The 17,402-nt window shown below is 34.0% G+C and overlaps 1 protein-coding gene across 3 annotated transcripts; it reads right to left on the bottom strand.

The window, feature by feature from the left end:
* Positions 1-1,805: 1,805 nt before the first annotated feature.
* On the bottom strand, positions 1,806-16,151 carry LOC143044548 (patched domain-containing protein 3-like). 3 transcript variants are annotated; one of them, XM_076216610.1, is made up of 6 exons: positions 16,017-16,151; positions 8,997-9,057; positions 7,961-8,173; positions 6,087-6,852; positions 5,532-5,732; positions 1,806-4,863 (listed from the first exon to the last, which is right to left on the bottom strand). In XM_076216610.1, exons 2-6 carry the CDS (start codon positions 9,000-9,002, stop codon positions 3,191-3,193), a joined length of 2,859 nt encoding a protein of 952 aa, XP_076072725.1. In that variant the 5' UTR covers positions 9,003-9,057; positions 16,017-16,151; the 3' UTR covers positions 1,806-3,190. The 3 variants fall into 3 exon arrangements, with proteins under 3 accessions (XP_076072725.1, XP_076072724.1, XP_076072726.1); XM_076216609.1 differs by lacking the exon at positions 16,017-16,151 and adding an exon at positions 14,173-14,321; XM_076216611.1 differs by lacking the exon at positions 16,017-16,151 and adding an exon at positions 11,710-11,734.
* Between the last annotated feature and the right edge of the window lie 1,251 nt (positions 16,152-17,402).

Here is a 17,402-nt window from a genome sequence, read left to right as displayed (position 1 = left end):
TGCTCTTTGTTGAAGGCCGTACGGTAACCTATAATTGTTAATTTCTGTCATTTTTGGTCTCTTGTGGAGAGTTGTCTCAACATGGCAATCATACCAGATCTTCTTTTTTTTTTGTAATCAATGAATTTTGTAAAAGATTTAATGACTGGAGAATTTCAGAAAAAGTATCAAAAGTTCACATGAATAATTTTAGCGCTTATCTGTATATTATGAACATTCATTACTATATAAATAAAGCGTATTTACTTTCAATTCTAAGTTTACTAATCGATCCATGGTGATCATTGATATAGTATACAGACCCTCTCTATTTAATAAACTCTGTGACTGCCGTGGATAGTAAACTTGAAAATGATAGCAGATAAAATTCAGAAAATACACTTTATTCGTAGTATATGTATGTTAAAGTATACAGAAAAACGCAAACCGGAAGTCTAATCTGACTTAAAATTTCGTACAATGACGGGACAATACCCGGATGCCTTGTTCTCGGTTTTTCTCCTAAAATAACTCAATCTGAATAATCATATGAATGGATGACAAATGCGACTATGCACTGTACCTATAGGACACAGAGGCGTGTTGATTAATTTATTGTGGAAAGAAGAGAAGCGACACCAAAAATGAGGTCTTCTCGTTTAATAGTATAGATTCCAGTCGCCATCATTTCTTTGAATGTGAAAACATAACTAGTCTTATCTTCGTATTTGAACTTTGATGAGACAAATTTCGTATTTATCAGTATATAATGTTCTATGTGTTTGAATTATTTTTGTCCTTTGATCGTATTTTTTTTTTGTCATGGTATTGTCAGTTTTTATTTTAACTTATCGAGTTTGCAAATCACTTTGGTATCATAAGCTTCTTATCGTATGAAATTGTTTTTATAGGAGGGACATGGATTGTCATTGCCAATGAAGAGAAAACGTAGATAGCCTTCAATTTGCAGCCAAGCTTGTCAGGATCCTGTTGTTCAGTGGTTGTCGTTTGTTGGTGAGTTAAAAGTGTTTTTCGTTTCTGCTGTTTTATAAAGAGTTGATCAAATTGTTTTACACTAGTCATTATGGGGGCCTTTGTAGTTTGCCGTTCGGTGTGATCTAAGACTCCTTGTATTACATAGTTAACGACATATGGCCAACAAAAGAAATGATACAAGGCAATGCATTTTCCATATGTAATGAAATTGGTGCAAGTAATCATTGTTTTGAAAACATGTAAATGAATTACTCATATTAGAACTGGTTCAATTTTATCGTGAAATACACATTCTGAAAATTTAACTATTCTTTCTTATACTTTTATTCAGATGATAATTCAAACTGCCAAATTTGTATTCTTCAAATACTTATATCAAAGTCATCATAGATACGGGGATGGAAATTTTGAAAAAAGCGTCAGACGCGCATTTCGTCTACAAAAGACTCAATAATGACGCTCGAAGAAAAAAGGTGAAAAAGGGCAAATAAAGTACGAAGTTGAAGAGCATTGAGAACCAAACGCTCATTAAAAATTTTGCCCAAAACAGCTAAGGTAATCTATTCCTGAGGTAGAAAAGCCTAAGTATTTCAAACATTCAAAGTTTTATAAACAGTTAATTTATAATTATGACCATTTTATCTTTAATAGTTCATGTCAAAACTGAAGTCCTACATACGGGGCTAGTGATTCCTTCGGGGGATTAAAACTCCACCAGCAGTGGCATAGACCCAGCTGTTGTAAATAAACTCCTCATAGATACCAGGATTGACATTTTGTATTTGCACCAGAATAATAATGATCATGTGTATAAAATAAATAATACATAATACAAACAGGTATTTAATATAAATTAAATTCTAGATTTCATAACTTACATGTTCTCAACAACAAAAGAAGCGCACCATTTCTGTTAATTTCTTTGGAGTTAAACTATTTGTTGTGACTTACTGTTTCAAAACTAACAGCAATGAATCAAAATGACGACACAGAAAGTTTCTGAGGTCATATTATTAAGCTCCAAATTTGTAAAATATGCAAATTTTCATAATTTAAATTTATGAGATCTCAAAAAAACACATGTTTAACCATCTCAAAAAATATTTTGCATTTGTAAACACAAAAATAAATTCCTCCAAAAACACCAGTTCCGTAATCGAAATCGCGACCTTTGACTCATGTTCGACCAAATTGAAGTTAAGTTTGTTTTGTGTTTTTGATTAGTTAATCCCCATCATTGCCTCTAAATAGGAAAATTATATGTTAACTAGGAAATAATTTCAAAATTTATGTTCCAAGTACACTTGATATCTACATATATATGATATGATATGGTGCGCTACTTGTATTGTTAAGTATTTATCTTGGCATACCCAAGCGAGGGTTCGCAAAGGGTATGACTATTAACATAATAATACCATCAATAACAACGATAACAAATGAATAACTCCACTACAAAAATAAACAAAATAAATAATCAGATTGCCATTACATCCCGCATAAATTTGTTTATTTTTATTTTTGGTGTTTTAACGCCATTTTTAAGCACCGCATTTAGGCTATTTCGTGGCGGGCAGTTTTTATTGGTGGAGGAAGCCGGAGTGCCCGGAGAAAACCACCGACCTTCGATAGAAAAACTGACATTCCTAGTCAATTAAGATTGGAGTCGAGTGCACCCACACGAGCGGGGTTCGAACCCACAACCTCAGTGTTGACTGGCTAGTGATTACAGTAGTAACTACTTAGACCACTCGGCCACCGAGGCCCCCATGCCGCATAGAAACAAGTACATTGTGCTACAAAGTCGAGATGCAAACTTGATGACCATAGATGGTTTTGTCTTCTCTTTTGTTACAGTCACATATAAACTACAGTACTTATACTTTTTGTATTATATTTATTGGGTTGTTTGAGCGTAAGGTGAAGGTGAAATAAGCTACAACGTGTAACTGTTATACTCCTCCCCAAATCAGACTGTTTTAACTGTTAAAAACCAAAGTAACACCCCGAGTATACAAAAAAAAAATGGAGTTGAATGTTTCAGAATTTTCCGATTTAGATTTAGAAAATGAATAAAAGTAGATATAGGGTATACGTACATGAGACAACAACCCCACAACGCTTAATGTCTTAATATGGGCTAAAACTGTTCATTTTCAATCTGAAGTACTTTCGAAAGGCACCTGAAGCCTAGAAAACTCTAATACTTTGAATATTATATTACAGGTTCATCATTTGTGAATGATCTGTTTGAATGAGATACTTCATTTTTTGAATAAAATTTCAAAGGCGGCAAGTCTTTTGGTGTTCTCCGACTTCTTTCATTAATTCTTTCTTCCTCTTCAGCTTGATCTTCTTCGTGATGTTTTCTTTTCTTTTTCCGTTTCTTTTTCTTCTTTTTCTTGTTCCTAGAATCCTTTTCTGTATTTCCCCCTTGACTAGTTGTTGATTCTTTCTTCGTTATAAATGTATCTGTTGAATGTTCGGTACCATTTGAACACTTTGAATTTCTTATCATTCCATTCTCAGTATCTACTGACCTCTCGTCCTTTTTGTCAGAATGTTTTGATACATATTTTGGTCCGAAAAAGGAAAGTAAAACTGGCAGAAGAAAAATTGAATAAATCAGACCGAATAACATAACCATGAACATGACTTTAAAAAATGAGAAAAAGATGAACGACTTGGACGGAGCAAGCATTATAACCCCTATAATTGTTGAAAGAGCACCATTCAAAATTGGACCCCCAGCTGTGTCTAAGGCCATACCTACTCGGTCGTCTCGATTTGTGCTTTCCGCCTGTGCAAACGCATGACAAATATGGGTAGCAAAGTCTACACAAAATCCAATGCACATTATAATGTGAATCATCGTCACAGAACTAAGAGTCAGTCCCCAAAAATGCATAAAGCCTAAAATAGATACCATAATTAGTATAACAGTAATTGTAATGAAAAGAATCATCACCGGTAATGGAAGAAATACGGAGGTGACGACGAAAACGGCAGCAACGCAAATACCTATAGTTTGTAATGTTTGAGAGTATATAGCAACAAATCCTTCCATGTAAATAAATGTTCCCGCATAGGGAAAAACCGGTAACGGTGAATTAGATGCGATATCTCGTACCCGTAACATCATGTCACCTTGACCACCGGACGATGCAATACTTTCAGTTAAAATATGGAATCGAGAAGCGGATATATTCCCATTGTCAAAAGTAACATCGTTGAGATACATATTTCCTTCTATTGTTGCTGAAAAAGCCTGGAGCCCAGCTACGAAATTCGAATTTGATGAATTATCGAAGAATGTTGAATTTATATAGGCATGTAACCATGATAAGAAAAATGTGTCGCTTATATCGGGATCTTTCTGAAGATTATCCCGTAAACTATTTATAGCATCCAGTGTGTCACTCGATCTGTAATCAACATCTGATTTTACGTACAAACCAATAGTTATACCTTGATCGTAAAAAGCCGTCAAAGATTCCTGGAAACTGTAGAAATAAGAGTCTGATGACACTAAATCTTTCAAATCTAACCCTTCTTTGAAGTGGTATGCTCCATATATTGATACTCCTACAAATCCAGCAAATAGAAGTAAAATGATAATTTTTGCAGGAGTAAACCGCAGAATTTTCTTCAGAAGCTTTTTGGGATACTTTTCAAGCGGACCTTCAACTTCATCTCGATGTTTTGATGGTGACCCAGAACAGCATAGAATCAAAGCCTTTGATTTCCCATCTTTAATCATTTTATCTTTAGTTTTAACTCGTCGACATGTAAAGAAATGTCTGTTCTGTGAAACTCGTCTTTCGTTAAGAGTCATACAACTAACGAAAAACGTCATGTAATTCAAATAACAGAACAAAATTGCGGTTCCTGAAATGAGAAATTTAACCAGTGAATTTATATTTTGTCTTTTACATCATTCTTTTTCTATTAGATAGGATTTCAAAATATTTTGTTCAATTTCATTCACTATACACTTTTTTTTTTAGAGAATTGAAATCATTTTCCTTTTGAGGATGCCATTGAATCGTTTAGTGAGATATTAAGTGACATTCATATGCATAGTTATGCTGGGGTTCGTGTTTCTAAATCGTTAGGTTTCTATGTAATAGTTTGTAGACTTGTTCGTCTTTTCGTCGTATTTCGTTTGTGTTGTTTTGCAATGATCTCAGGTTCTCTTTAAGGTGGTACCCAACACTTTCACTAATATTAATTTGGGTCGTTTAATTTTCATAAAATTTTGACAAAGTATTTACTTTGACCCTTTAACAAAAAAAATTAAAAAAAATAAAACATTTTGAACCAACCGTTTTGTCAGAAAACATACACTGGTTATATAGCAATTTGACATACACCAATTCTGATCATTGAGAAGCTTATATTCCCTTTACAATACAACGTATTATTAAAACGTTTAGCTGATTTTACAGAGTTATCTCCCTGTAGTGTTAGGTACCACTTTAATTTATGTTACGGTATTTGAAAGTCGCTTTGGTATATTCCGCCTTTTTTCATATGTTTTAAATAATACAACATACCTGTGTATAAGGAGAAATGTTTTACTGCTGGAAACAGTGACGAGGCACCTGCACAGAAAGCGATGACGTCAGTAAGTGATGTGATGGTAACAGCAATACCACTAGTTCGCATGGTCTTGCCAATACGTGTTTCGATATCATCAATGTGTGAAGTCTGTGCTAAACCAGACAAAAGAATAAACATATCGTCTACACCGATCCCTGTAAAATAAAAACAAACCCTATAATTTGGCATTTCGACCTGAAGAAGTATACGTTTCAGGTAACCCGATCGACCCAATGGCGCATTTTAAGTGCCTATCCTAATTAACTGTATCAAGAAGTATCTATATCAGACTGCCTCTAAGGATATCTAAGGAAAAAAAAACATAAACAAAAAAAAACAAAACAAAACCAACTGTAAACTGTTTGCGTTGCTGTTAGCGTGACGGTTCATCAATTTAAAAAAAAAGTAACGAAAAGGATAATTCCCCCAGCGACCAAATGACTTAGATGTTGATGTCCATCAATGTCAATCGTTCAAAAATACACAATGTATATATCTAGAATACTTGCCTATGACTAAAAACGGCATTGTACCAACAATACTGGCAAACAATACTCCACAAAGACAGACAAATCCTAACGCTGCAACAATTGCAAGGGCTGTTGAAACAACCCCTGCTGTGCCTAGAAACCATCTGTTTGATACCGAATTACCACCAAATAAAACTAATCCAGAAAATGTGATCATCAAGCTGAAAGTCACTATAAAAAGGGTAATATCACCAGATATGTTAGCATTCAGTTCTTCATCAAGACTGCTTCCGTGAGCAAAATCTATGTTAAGAGTATTGCTAGAAGAGGACTTCATTTTCTTTATAAATGCATCTTGCCAGTCATCAGATACACTGTTCCCAGCCACAGAGAATGTAAGCCTGATTGCAACTGCAGATTCAAGAAAACCGCCACTAGCTACAGATTTTCCAAAAGTGTCTCTAATGTTAAACGTCTGACCGGAAGTTGTATATGAAGGATATGATATGTTTCCGGTAGAAAGGTCATCCTTAAAATCATTACTGAAAATGTAATTGCCATCTATCACACACGATGAAAATCTTCGGGCGCATACGTCATTATACTTATACGTGGATCCACTGGAATTGATAGAAATGGATACGGTGTAATTGTAAAGAGCCTCGACATCACTTAAACTGGATGAATCAACAATGTTGCCGCCATCTTTTCTTTGAGCAATGACTATAGCATACTGGCTGTAGGATATCAAACTATGTTGGTAAAAGTTGTTTGTTGTGTCAACATTTGGGAACATGCTGTACACCTTGAAAAAAAATAACAATATGATTAGGATTTTTTTAGAATTGCTATAAATTGAACACATCTGCCGGTAAGGATATTTATATTATCAGTATAAGGCTTGGTGAAGCTGATATTCAAATCTTTGTTTATATTGAAGGACGTTTTAAACATAAACATTTCCTTAAAGTTTCCACTGATTTTAACGTGTGATCAAACTCAATCTATTCGGTTCCGACTCGATTTAGAAGGGGATTTTCTCGGTCGAGTCGCATGGAAATGCAATCATATCATACATTGTATGGGTGATCTCACGATCGAAAGCAGTCATGACGAGTAACGTTAACACCTTGTGAAATGACGTAAATTTATATTTGTATTAGATAACATAAATTAATTTGATAAAATATCAAGACAGTGTCTTCTTGTAAATTAATTTTCTAAATTTACCGATAAACATTGATTTTGTTTAGTCTTGTAGTCAGTAATGCGTTGGAGACATTTTTGTGCTTTATTGTAGTCAGTAACATATTCCTATAATTAAAACTTAACATTTGTATAGTTAAAACATAAATGGGTATAGTCGTGTGTTTAATTGAAATTGTGATCAATAGATATTCATGAGCATAAAAGAGTATGATATTCATATAAGACAAACAGGATTTAGGTACAAACCAAAATAAATGTTGTAATGTACTTGTAGTTCATATCATATATCAACGACTTTATTTGTAAATAAATTTTATAAAAACAAATACGTCGTTTGAGAAAGATTTTTTTATGCTTTTGTCTCAAAACTGACACATACTTTGTTTTTTTTTAAATAAATATGTTCAAACGAGACAATGGGTTGTTTAATATTGTATATATAATTTTAAATGTTTGAAGTCTTTCAATTTTTTAGTATACATAAATGCACCTTCAGTAACCTTAAGAGTACGAGAGGTAGACGTGTGTTCGAACCCCGGTCGGGATATTTTAGTGTAAGCGCGGAGTCAGTAAAATATATCCAAGTAAGGTGGCAAGTCGTCCTGCGGACTGTTACCCTATGAACTAGCACGTTAAACATCCAGCTCTTTATGTCGGTCTTTTACAACGCAGGGTTAAAAAGTTTATATAGTAAATGTGCATACCTCCTCCCTATGTTTACTAGCTGTGCTGTCTTTTGGTGCATACTGTTCTATACTGTTATCCGTCTGAATCTTCAGAAGACCGAGACCGAGTCCTATGTCTATTATAGCCACGCCTATGATAACCGCCCATGGATGTCTGGCAACAAAACGTCCATGCCTTTCAAATAAACCTCCAAAGAACTCCTCTACTTTTATATGCAGCCGATAGAATATCTAAAATATAGAAGAAAAATGGTATGTTTTGTGTAAACGTATTTTTCAACCGCACCATGGCATTCAAAGATGTTAACGTTAACTATGGTCTTCAACACCTTATAGACAACAAATGTAAGCCCTTAATTCCTTGATCCCGGAAAAGGCATATACTAGTAAATTCATCGGATAATAATATCTTTAATTTACTTACATAAGCTTCCGATATTTTTTTCAGTTTGATGCCCGACCTTGCAAGGGCTGTATAGCTAGTCAAGGTCGTTAAAAACTTCCATATATATCAGCTTGATGCGCAATTTTGTTATAATTATACACATAGCATACAAAGCGCTTTTAACGCTAAAAACTATTTTTTCATAATCTTTATAATTTGTATTATCGACACAAGGTGGCCAGTGGTTGCCATTTTCATCTTCAGAAATCTATAGCAGACCAGGCACCGTCTATTCTTACGAGGCACCTGCATTTATGACTGCTTTGGTGTGCTACGCGCTACTTTTTCAATGAGTTTTTTCCGGGAATTTTTGCGATAAGTGTAGTTTGTTTTGAAATTGATCTTTTTATTTCCTATCCTTTTTAAAAATTGAATTAAAAAAAATGTGACACTGATATGTCCAGTCCTTAATTCGTTTATGATATTTGTCGCTGAACGTTAAATAGCCACCACGGAATAAGTTTTTTTTTCTTCAAGAATATCTTTTCGGTTGTTATCAATATTTCTATGTTGGCATAGTGTTTTGAAGGTTTTGCGCTGTATAATTATGTTTAATATTTACTAAATCCGTATATCATAAATAACTTTACATATTTTTAAATAACTTACATTCATTTCTCCACTAGATCGTTTACTAACTCATCATTTTCGGCGTCAATTGCTGCAACTCCTGAAAATGAAAATTATTTTTTAAAGACTATAATTTCAATTGAAAATAGTCTAGTCAATGAATAGTTTTTGTCTCCGTTCGATATGATTAAGTTCCTTACTTTCTGATAAGCCGAATATATTTTCCTAGGTATATAAATCAATTACATAGAAATATTATTCTAAATCAGTGTCAAGTAACCATAGCAACCGTAATGACACAATACTGCAATTAATTGAAAACCATTTATAATTGTTTAGTGTGAAAAAATGGATTATCATATTAAAACGAATACACATAATAGAAAAGGAAGCTTTAATTTGTGTTAAAACGGTTACACGCCATTATTCCGACAGTCCATTAATCCGACAACCCATTGGTCCGACAACCCATTAGTCCGACAACCCATTAGTCCGACAACCCAATATACCGACAACCCAATAGTCCGACAACCCATTGCTCCGACAGCCCATTAATCCGACAACCCATAAGTTCGACACTTATCAGGGTATCAGGGTAAAATAAAATGTGTCTGTCTGTATTATTCCGGGGGGGGTTACTGACTATCCTTTCGGGTATAACTGTGCCGATAGGATTTGCCAAATCATACCCTGTTCTAACCAGAAAACATTGAAAGACATACCCTGTTCTATACATGCTCAGAAAATGTATACCCTGTTCTAGACCGTATAAAATAAGATGCATTTCTAGACCAGAGTTCTAGACTGTATCTTCATCAGTTGAATAAGAGATCCTGTTCTAGACTAATACTTTTTGTTAAAAAAAAACTTGTTCTAACCAGCAGGGCAAAAAAGCGACCCTGTTCTAACCAACAGGACTTGAAAAAGAAACCCTGTTCTAAACAGCAGGGCATTAAAAAGTGACCCTGTTTTGCGGCACACCTTTACCACTAAAAATATAGTAAGTAACCCCCGGGGTATTATTACGTTTAAGTTATAACATATTTTAAGAAATAACTAGTTCATGAGAAAGATGCAACCAAAATATTCATGGGACGGACGGGCAAACTGACGGACTTACTGACGGATTGGCGGACAGTTACACCCCCCACCCACACACTTTTTTAGAAGCGGCGGTATAATGATTGGGTCAACATTAAGACATTACAATACAAGGTTGGGATCCCGCTAACATGTTTAACCCCGCCACATTATTTATGTATGTGCCTGTCCCAAGTCAGGAGCCTGTAATTCAGTGGTTGTCGTTTGTCTATGTGTTACATATTTGTTCTTCGTTCATTTTTTTTACATAAATAAGGCCGTTAGTTTTCTCGTTTGAATTGTTTTACATTGTCTTATCGGGGCCTTTTATAGCTGACTGCGGTATGGGCTTTGCTCATTGTTGAAGGCCGTACGGTGACCTATAGTTGTTAATGTCTGTGTCATTTTGGTCTTTTGTGGATAGTTGTCTCATTGGCAATCATACCACATCTTCTTTTTTATATTATGAGCATGCGATTGAAAAATGACGCTCATCCTCAACTTTATCAGCTGTACAATACGATTTTTTGATTTTTTTGAGAATCTGGAATTTTTAATTCCTAATGTAATGGATGAGCACCGATTCTTAAGTAACAGATGAACTGCCTTTTTAAAAATTAATGATATCTAAATATTTTTCTTTTTGAAAACAATCTTTAAATGAAATAAGTGTCAAGTTTGCCTGTGTCAGTGTTCATTGTTTGAATTTTTAAATCGATGATACCAATATGTATATTTAACCAAAACACATAATTCACTAAGTTTTTGATTACAATTTGATAATTCAAGGATTTGTATACTTATATAATATACTGAGACAAATATCCCACATGAAAAGAATATTTGGAATCAAAATGGACAACCACAAATAGTATATAGAGCGGAGTTGGTCTTTTTAGAGAAAATTTACCCATACACATAAGATAAATGCATTTGGAAATTATGAGCTGTCGGAATAATGAGCTGTCTGAATAATGAGCTGTCGGAATAATGGGCTGTCGGAATAGTTGGCTGTCGGAGTAATGGGCTGTCGGAATAGTGGGCTGTCGGAGTAATGGGCTGTCGGAATAATGGTTGTCGGACTAATGGGATGTCACCGTTAAAACAGAACACATAAAATTTAGAAGCGCACGATAACACAGGGAGTACTATTACTTTAAGTTTCAGATTGGTCGAAATCACATGACTTTGAAAAGAAACATCCGTCACAACTCGGCCAATTCCGTACCTCATATATAACAAAGGAGAGTAGCGGAGTCGCCCGAGGATTGCCGATTGTTAAAGAAAAAAACTGCATAGTTGATTAACTCGACAAAAACTGCAAAAAGCAAACATGACTGATAGCAATTTTCAAAATAATATTATTGAAATAATGAGCGATCATGTGAGGTATGCATGGTATATGACCAATATGCCTAGCTGGTATTTTAATCTTCCTCAATGCACCATGGACAGCTGACGGTTAAACCAGTCGTGAAACACGCTACCACGAGACAACACGGCAAAAGTGGATAACCGGGGGATTGCATGAAACAGTATCCAAAGAAAGTAATTGCTCTGCAATTTTTAAAACTTTATCAAATCCTAAATCAGCGCATGTGTAGTTTTATTGTTTACTATCTGTTTAAATGGAAATAAATTATATTTGCACGAAATCACTTTGCTACCGTACATGTTACGATCCGCAAGCAAGCAACAGTGCTTTTGTTACTGTTTTTCATCTTATGCTTATCAGTTTCTCTTTTTCCAAGGCTGCAAAGAATGGGATGAAAGTTGTCATTTAAAGCCAACAACTCCTTCAATTTGGTCATAAGGACTTAAATTATATGTAGTATTTCCTCCTGCTTAAATTTTCAAATGAAAACAAAAATATCATGTAACCTTATGTCCACTGAAACAAATTTAACAGTGTGTGTTCCAACAGGAACATATAAATTAGTATGGTGCTGTTTATAAGTATCGAGGGGACCGAACATCTGAGAACCGGAACAAATATACTTTGACATTGATAAAAAAAGTTAACGACACCAAGTATTACAATTAATATTTCTTCAATGAAGTTCAATGTCAAAATATTCTTAAATCGAGGCTGATAAAATCAAAACTGACCAATCAACAGTAAAGACAAACCATTAATCAAAGCTACATCGTATATATATGAGAGATACATCATATCCCTTTAATGGGGGTCTGGAATGGGGGGGGGGGGTGTTATTCTGTAAACATTTAATTTTCACCCCTTTTTTTTCTAATCATTAAAAGATTAACCCCTTTTTTCTCTAATCTTCAAAAAATTAACCCCTTTTTCTCTAATCTTCATTTTTTTGCCCGTTATTCTTTAATCTCCATTTTTTAAGGACATTATTCTTTAATCATTTAACCCCATCCAAACCCTCATATATGAGAGATACATTATATCCCTTTACTTAAAATAAAATAATTTCCTAAATGTGAAAAACAACAAATTTCAGTACTTCAGATTCATGTGTTCACTTTGAGTTAATAGAAGCAACATAATGTCGGGTTTAGGGACGACATCAAAAGATCGATGTAGGATAAAAAACTTAAATCGAATAGTTTGGGGGTGGGGGGGGGGGGGGTCAACATTGCTGCAAGTTTTGTTAATCTAAAATCGATTTTACATACATAAATGAGAATATCCGATGGCCCTTCGGCAATTTCTGCCTCTCGACTATCATAATCATGAGTATGAATCGGACTTAGCCAAATGTATGGAATTTATATATTATAATGATATCCTGATTTGTTGTTGCAAATATGATATATCAAGATACATCACAAATAATCATACATTTAACAATATCATCAAGAAAAAAAAAGTTCAAATAGTTTTGACCAAATTCTTGCCTCATAAATGAGTGTGCACATTGTTTTCACTACCAATAAATGTTAAATATATATCTCAATTTTCTCCCTTCGTGTAACAATTGATTGCTAGATAATTGTCAAAGTGTAAAATCTACTCAAAGGTGAACAAATCCTTATTATCTTCTACTTCTACCGGATAATGACCACAATCAACAAACTGAATATTTTGCTATGACTTCGGTGCGCATACGGACCCCTCCCCTCCCTTTGAATTGAGTTCAGCTTTGTCACCGAGTCTTTAAAAGACTCGACTGTCAGCGCTGACAATACCCACAGGAGGGAGACGGTTCCAATCTTTGCTGGTTCGTGGAAAGAAAGAATATTTCCGGTAATCATTTGATGCTGCTGGAATTTGGAAGCTTCTCTGTCATGCATATTTCTTGACAATCGTTTAGGTGGAATTCAGACGATCTTCCTTTGTCACATGAACTTTCTCATTAACTATTTTGAAGAGCATGGTTAGTCTTGCATCTTTTCGTCCCTTGTCAAGTGATCTCCATTCTAGGTGGTTTAACATCTTGCTAATTACACTCGAGTGATTTTGGTGTTTGTTCATTACATATCGTGCTGCACGTCTCTGGACCATCTCTAGTCGGTCAATTTTATTGTATGGATCCCATACAGGACTGGCGTATTCTGTTATTGGTCTAACAAGTTTTTTATGTACGCACTTTCCTTTACATAGCTGAGACGTAGATCCGATGTTCAGGTTTCGTATTAGGAAGCCGATTGTTCTATTGGCTTTGTTACAGATATTGTTAACATAGAGTCATAGACATTCCATTTCAGTTTGGACGTTAATTAACATTATAAGCATAACTATCATGACCGTGCTGATCCATACTGAATAGACATGATAGAGAAAATGGCCGCGAAAACAAAATACAGAATACAAAAATGAAGACAGTCACCCTTATACATATATGACAGAAATGTACATTATGTTCATGTACATGTCGCTCTTACCTAACCATGCACAAAATATGCAAGGGTTGCTGCCCCTTAATTATTGTGAATATCGATCGGCAATGTATACATGGGATAATGAAAATGTGTATATATATCGTAGATATTATCTAATTTATAATTTATAATTAATAGCATGTCAGCAGTTATTCGCTTCCATTGGCATATAAATATTCAATATGAATCACTAGTTTAAAACTGTACACGAAAAAAATGATTGTATATAATCGACGAACACTAAGACAACACGAAACACACACGGTTTTTAAGAATAACTTACCGATCATTGTTATAGTTTTCAGCAACAGGAAAAAATAACACAGGATATCCAAGGAACTACGTCATATTTCTGTTTATATTTATAGAATACACAAAAAACTATTTATAGTCATTCCGACATAATTCTGTTTAAATAATACTTCATGATCGACGGATTTATACGTTCACCATTTTCACAGGTGGGTGACTCTAAGTCAAGTGGTATATTCATAATTATAGATCACATCAGTGCAATTGGACTTACTAATGGAATATCGATAATTGCTAGCATTTATGTATATACATGTAGCATCAGCCATGACAACGGAAGCCATCGTTAATTGCATAAAATATAATTCTGAATATCTTTTTTTTTTTTTTTTTTAAAGAAATACACATGTGTACTCCGAGGGGTTGAAGACATATGAATATTACAAAATTATACACAAGGCAAACAAAATAATAAAGTGTCAAAACATATCATTTGCTGTAAAAAAAAAATATAATAAGTACTAATAATTATGCAGGTGTGATGACAACTATCCTATGTCAGTAAAAGTGATCTTTTAATGAACAACAGTAAGCATTTTAACTACATGTTATCAAATGACGATCATAGTAATTGTAAACCATCTTTTTTAATTAGATGAATCCGTTAAACCATGAATTAATTATCTTTTTAAAGCTGTTATAATTATAACATTTACAGTCATGATTTCAAATTATCTAGATCGTAATCTTCGCAAAATATGTCTATAGTTGTCGAGTTTTCATAATGTTTGTTTTGTCTATGTATTTTTTGTTTGTTTTGCTAATAAAGAAGATATAAACTATTTAATAAATAAAGAAAGGAAGAGCAATTGTATTGTGTTTATTTAATTATTAGCCTGGTTTGGCAACACTTTTCTGTATTTCCGTTTTAAAATGAGCAACTTCGTCTTTTGTTTCTCCTTCTACCTGTTTTAGTTCGAGTCTCATACAGAGCAAATGACCGTAAATCGCGTCAATTTACAACTAAACTTCAGATTTTTTGTGAAAAGATTTGAAGGCCATAATTGGCTAGATATCGAGGAGTGATTCAGTGATTCTGTAGCATGATTTCAGCAAAGGAGTAGGTTCAGTAAGACCCCTTTTTGGCCCCAAAATATAGCAGTTTTAGAAAATTGTGAAAATGTAATCTTTAAGCTATATTTTGGAAAGCAAAATGCTTCTGTTACATAAATATGAGCTGTATTTGACAATACAATACACACATATCGCGTTCTAGCATCATTAAGTCATGCTAAATTACTGAAATCTTCAAAATTTTAGCATTTTCAATTGGTTAATTTTTAGACGGTTTCCGTTTCAAATGAAAGTGGCCGCATTCGTGTTCATTCATAATATTAAAATATAAGTTATATTTGATGATAATACAAAACATATATAAAGGTTGAGGATGAACACGGATGCGGCCACCTTCATTTTTGACAAAAACCATCTGAAAAGTGACGTTTTTTTGCATATTTGATAGAATTTTTATATTTTTGCTTAAATCAGAGCGTTTTTAATGACTAAATCAGTTAAAATCTTTCACATTAACTAATCGAATCAATTGAAATAGACACTTAAGTGTTTAAAAAGTGTCCAAAAACTTTCGGTAGATGAACCTGAAATTTGAGGCCAAAATCGGTCCTTACCGGACCTACCCCTTTAGCAAACTTATGACATATTATTTGATATTAATTATTTTTGAAAAAAAATTAAAATGCACCAACAACATAAAGGCTTCTATATAATTATATACGACAAAATGCAAAAAGTCAGTCTTAGCTTACAAATTTATTTTTATGAAAATAGATAAAAAGAGAAAATTTCATTTTTTACCTCAAATATAAACTGACTAGAACAGTTCCTTTTCTCTTGTTCTCCTTTCTGCTTTCCATGTAATTGGATAGCCAATTTGCACTTTCTCTATTAATAAAGATCAGGAAACACTGCACCTAGGTGAAGCCTAGTTCATTAAAGTATACGGATCAACAGCGAATCATACAGTTTGACATGATATAGGGAAGTAAACTTTTATCTTATATCAAGGATTTGTACACTTACATATATGGATAAAAACAATTATCTGTAAAACTTCCCAAGTTTCATGGAAACCGATTATAAATAATCATTTCAAATCTGCATTATAGCAAAATTATCATAAATAAAAAAAAATGATACAGGACTGTCTTAGCAGTCACTGCATGATAATAGATATATGCATGTATATCTGTAAGTTCGTTTCTTATGCTCTATTTAAATTAAAAGGTCAGAGGCGGATTTAGAGGGGTATGCCCTCCACTTTTGTGGGAAAAGAATGAGAGATCATATAGGTAATCAGTGAAGCATGAATGGAGCGGGCCCCCTCAGAGGAAGTCAGTGGGCCCAAACTTATGGAAACTTCTTGATCCACCACTGATAGTGTGGTGCAAAATCTTTGACGTGGTGCTTAGGAAATGGGGTTACATTGTACACAACAGTATATACAAGTATATGCCTATTTATTCTTTATCTTTACAATTGACCTTAAGATTTTCAAGTTTAGGGCCGATGGTGATGATGATGGATCGGTGTTTTATGTCGAATGAAAAATATAACATGTAAACAGGACCATGTTAATATTATATGAATATGAACCTTGGGAGCTTCGGTCACCGTGGTCGAGTGGTCTGAGTAGTATATATATGGCAAAAACTTATTAAATGTGTCACTCAGTCGGTTACTGTACCAATGTCCTGAATTTTGCACTTTGCTGAATTTCTGAAATAGTTGTTGTATGAATTTGAGTATATAATGTTAAAGATATATTTTTGATGTCGTTTAAGTTGATTTTCACAGGATATAAGAGATGTGGTATGAGTGCCAATGAGACAACTCTCCATCCAAGTCACAATTTGTAAAAGTAAAACATTATAGCTAGGTCAAAGAACGGTCTTCAACATGGAGCATTGGATTTTATTACCTTATAAAGCTTTACAGCTTATTGGTGTAAGGGAGCTACCATTTGATTTTTATGGGGGGGGGGGGGGACTAGGATGAAATTTGAAAAAATAGGCAGGACAGGAGTTTTGAGTAAAAAAAAAAGGCAGGACGAGACGCTTGCAAAAAAAAAAGTCAGGACGACAATTTAGGGGGAAAAAAGTCAGGATAAACTGAAAAAAAAAAGGCAGGACCGAACAGAGTGAAAAATAAAAAGGCAGGACAGAGATTACAGCTAAAAAAAAT

The sequence above is a fragment of the Mytilus galloprovincialis genome, chromosome 9, assembly GCF_965363235.1.
Source record: "Mytilus galloprovincialis chromosome 9, xbMytGall1.hap1.1, whole genome shotgun sequence".
Taxonomy (NCBI): Eukaryota; Metazoa; Mollusca; class Bivalvia; order Mytilida; family Mytilidae; genus Mytilus; species Mytilus galloprovincialis.
This window is presented reverse-complemented; position numbering and strand designations above follow the sequence as displayed.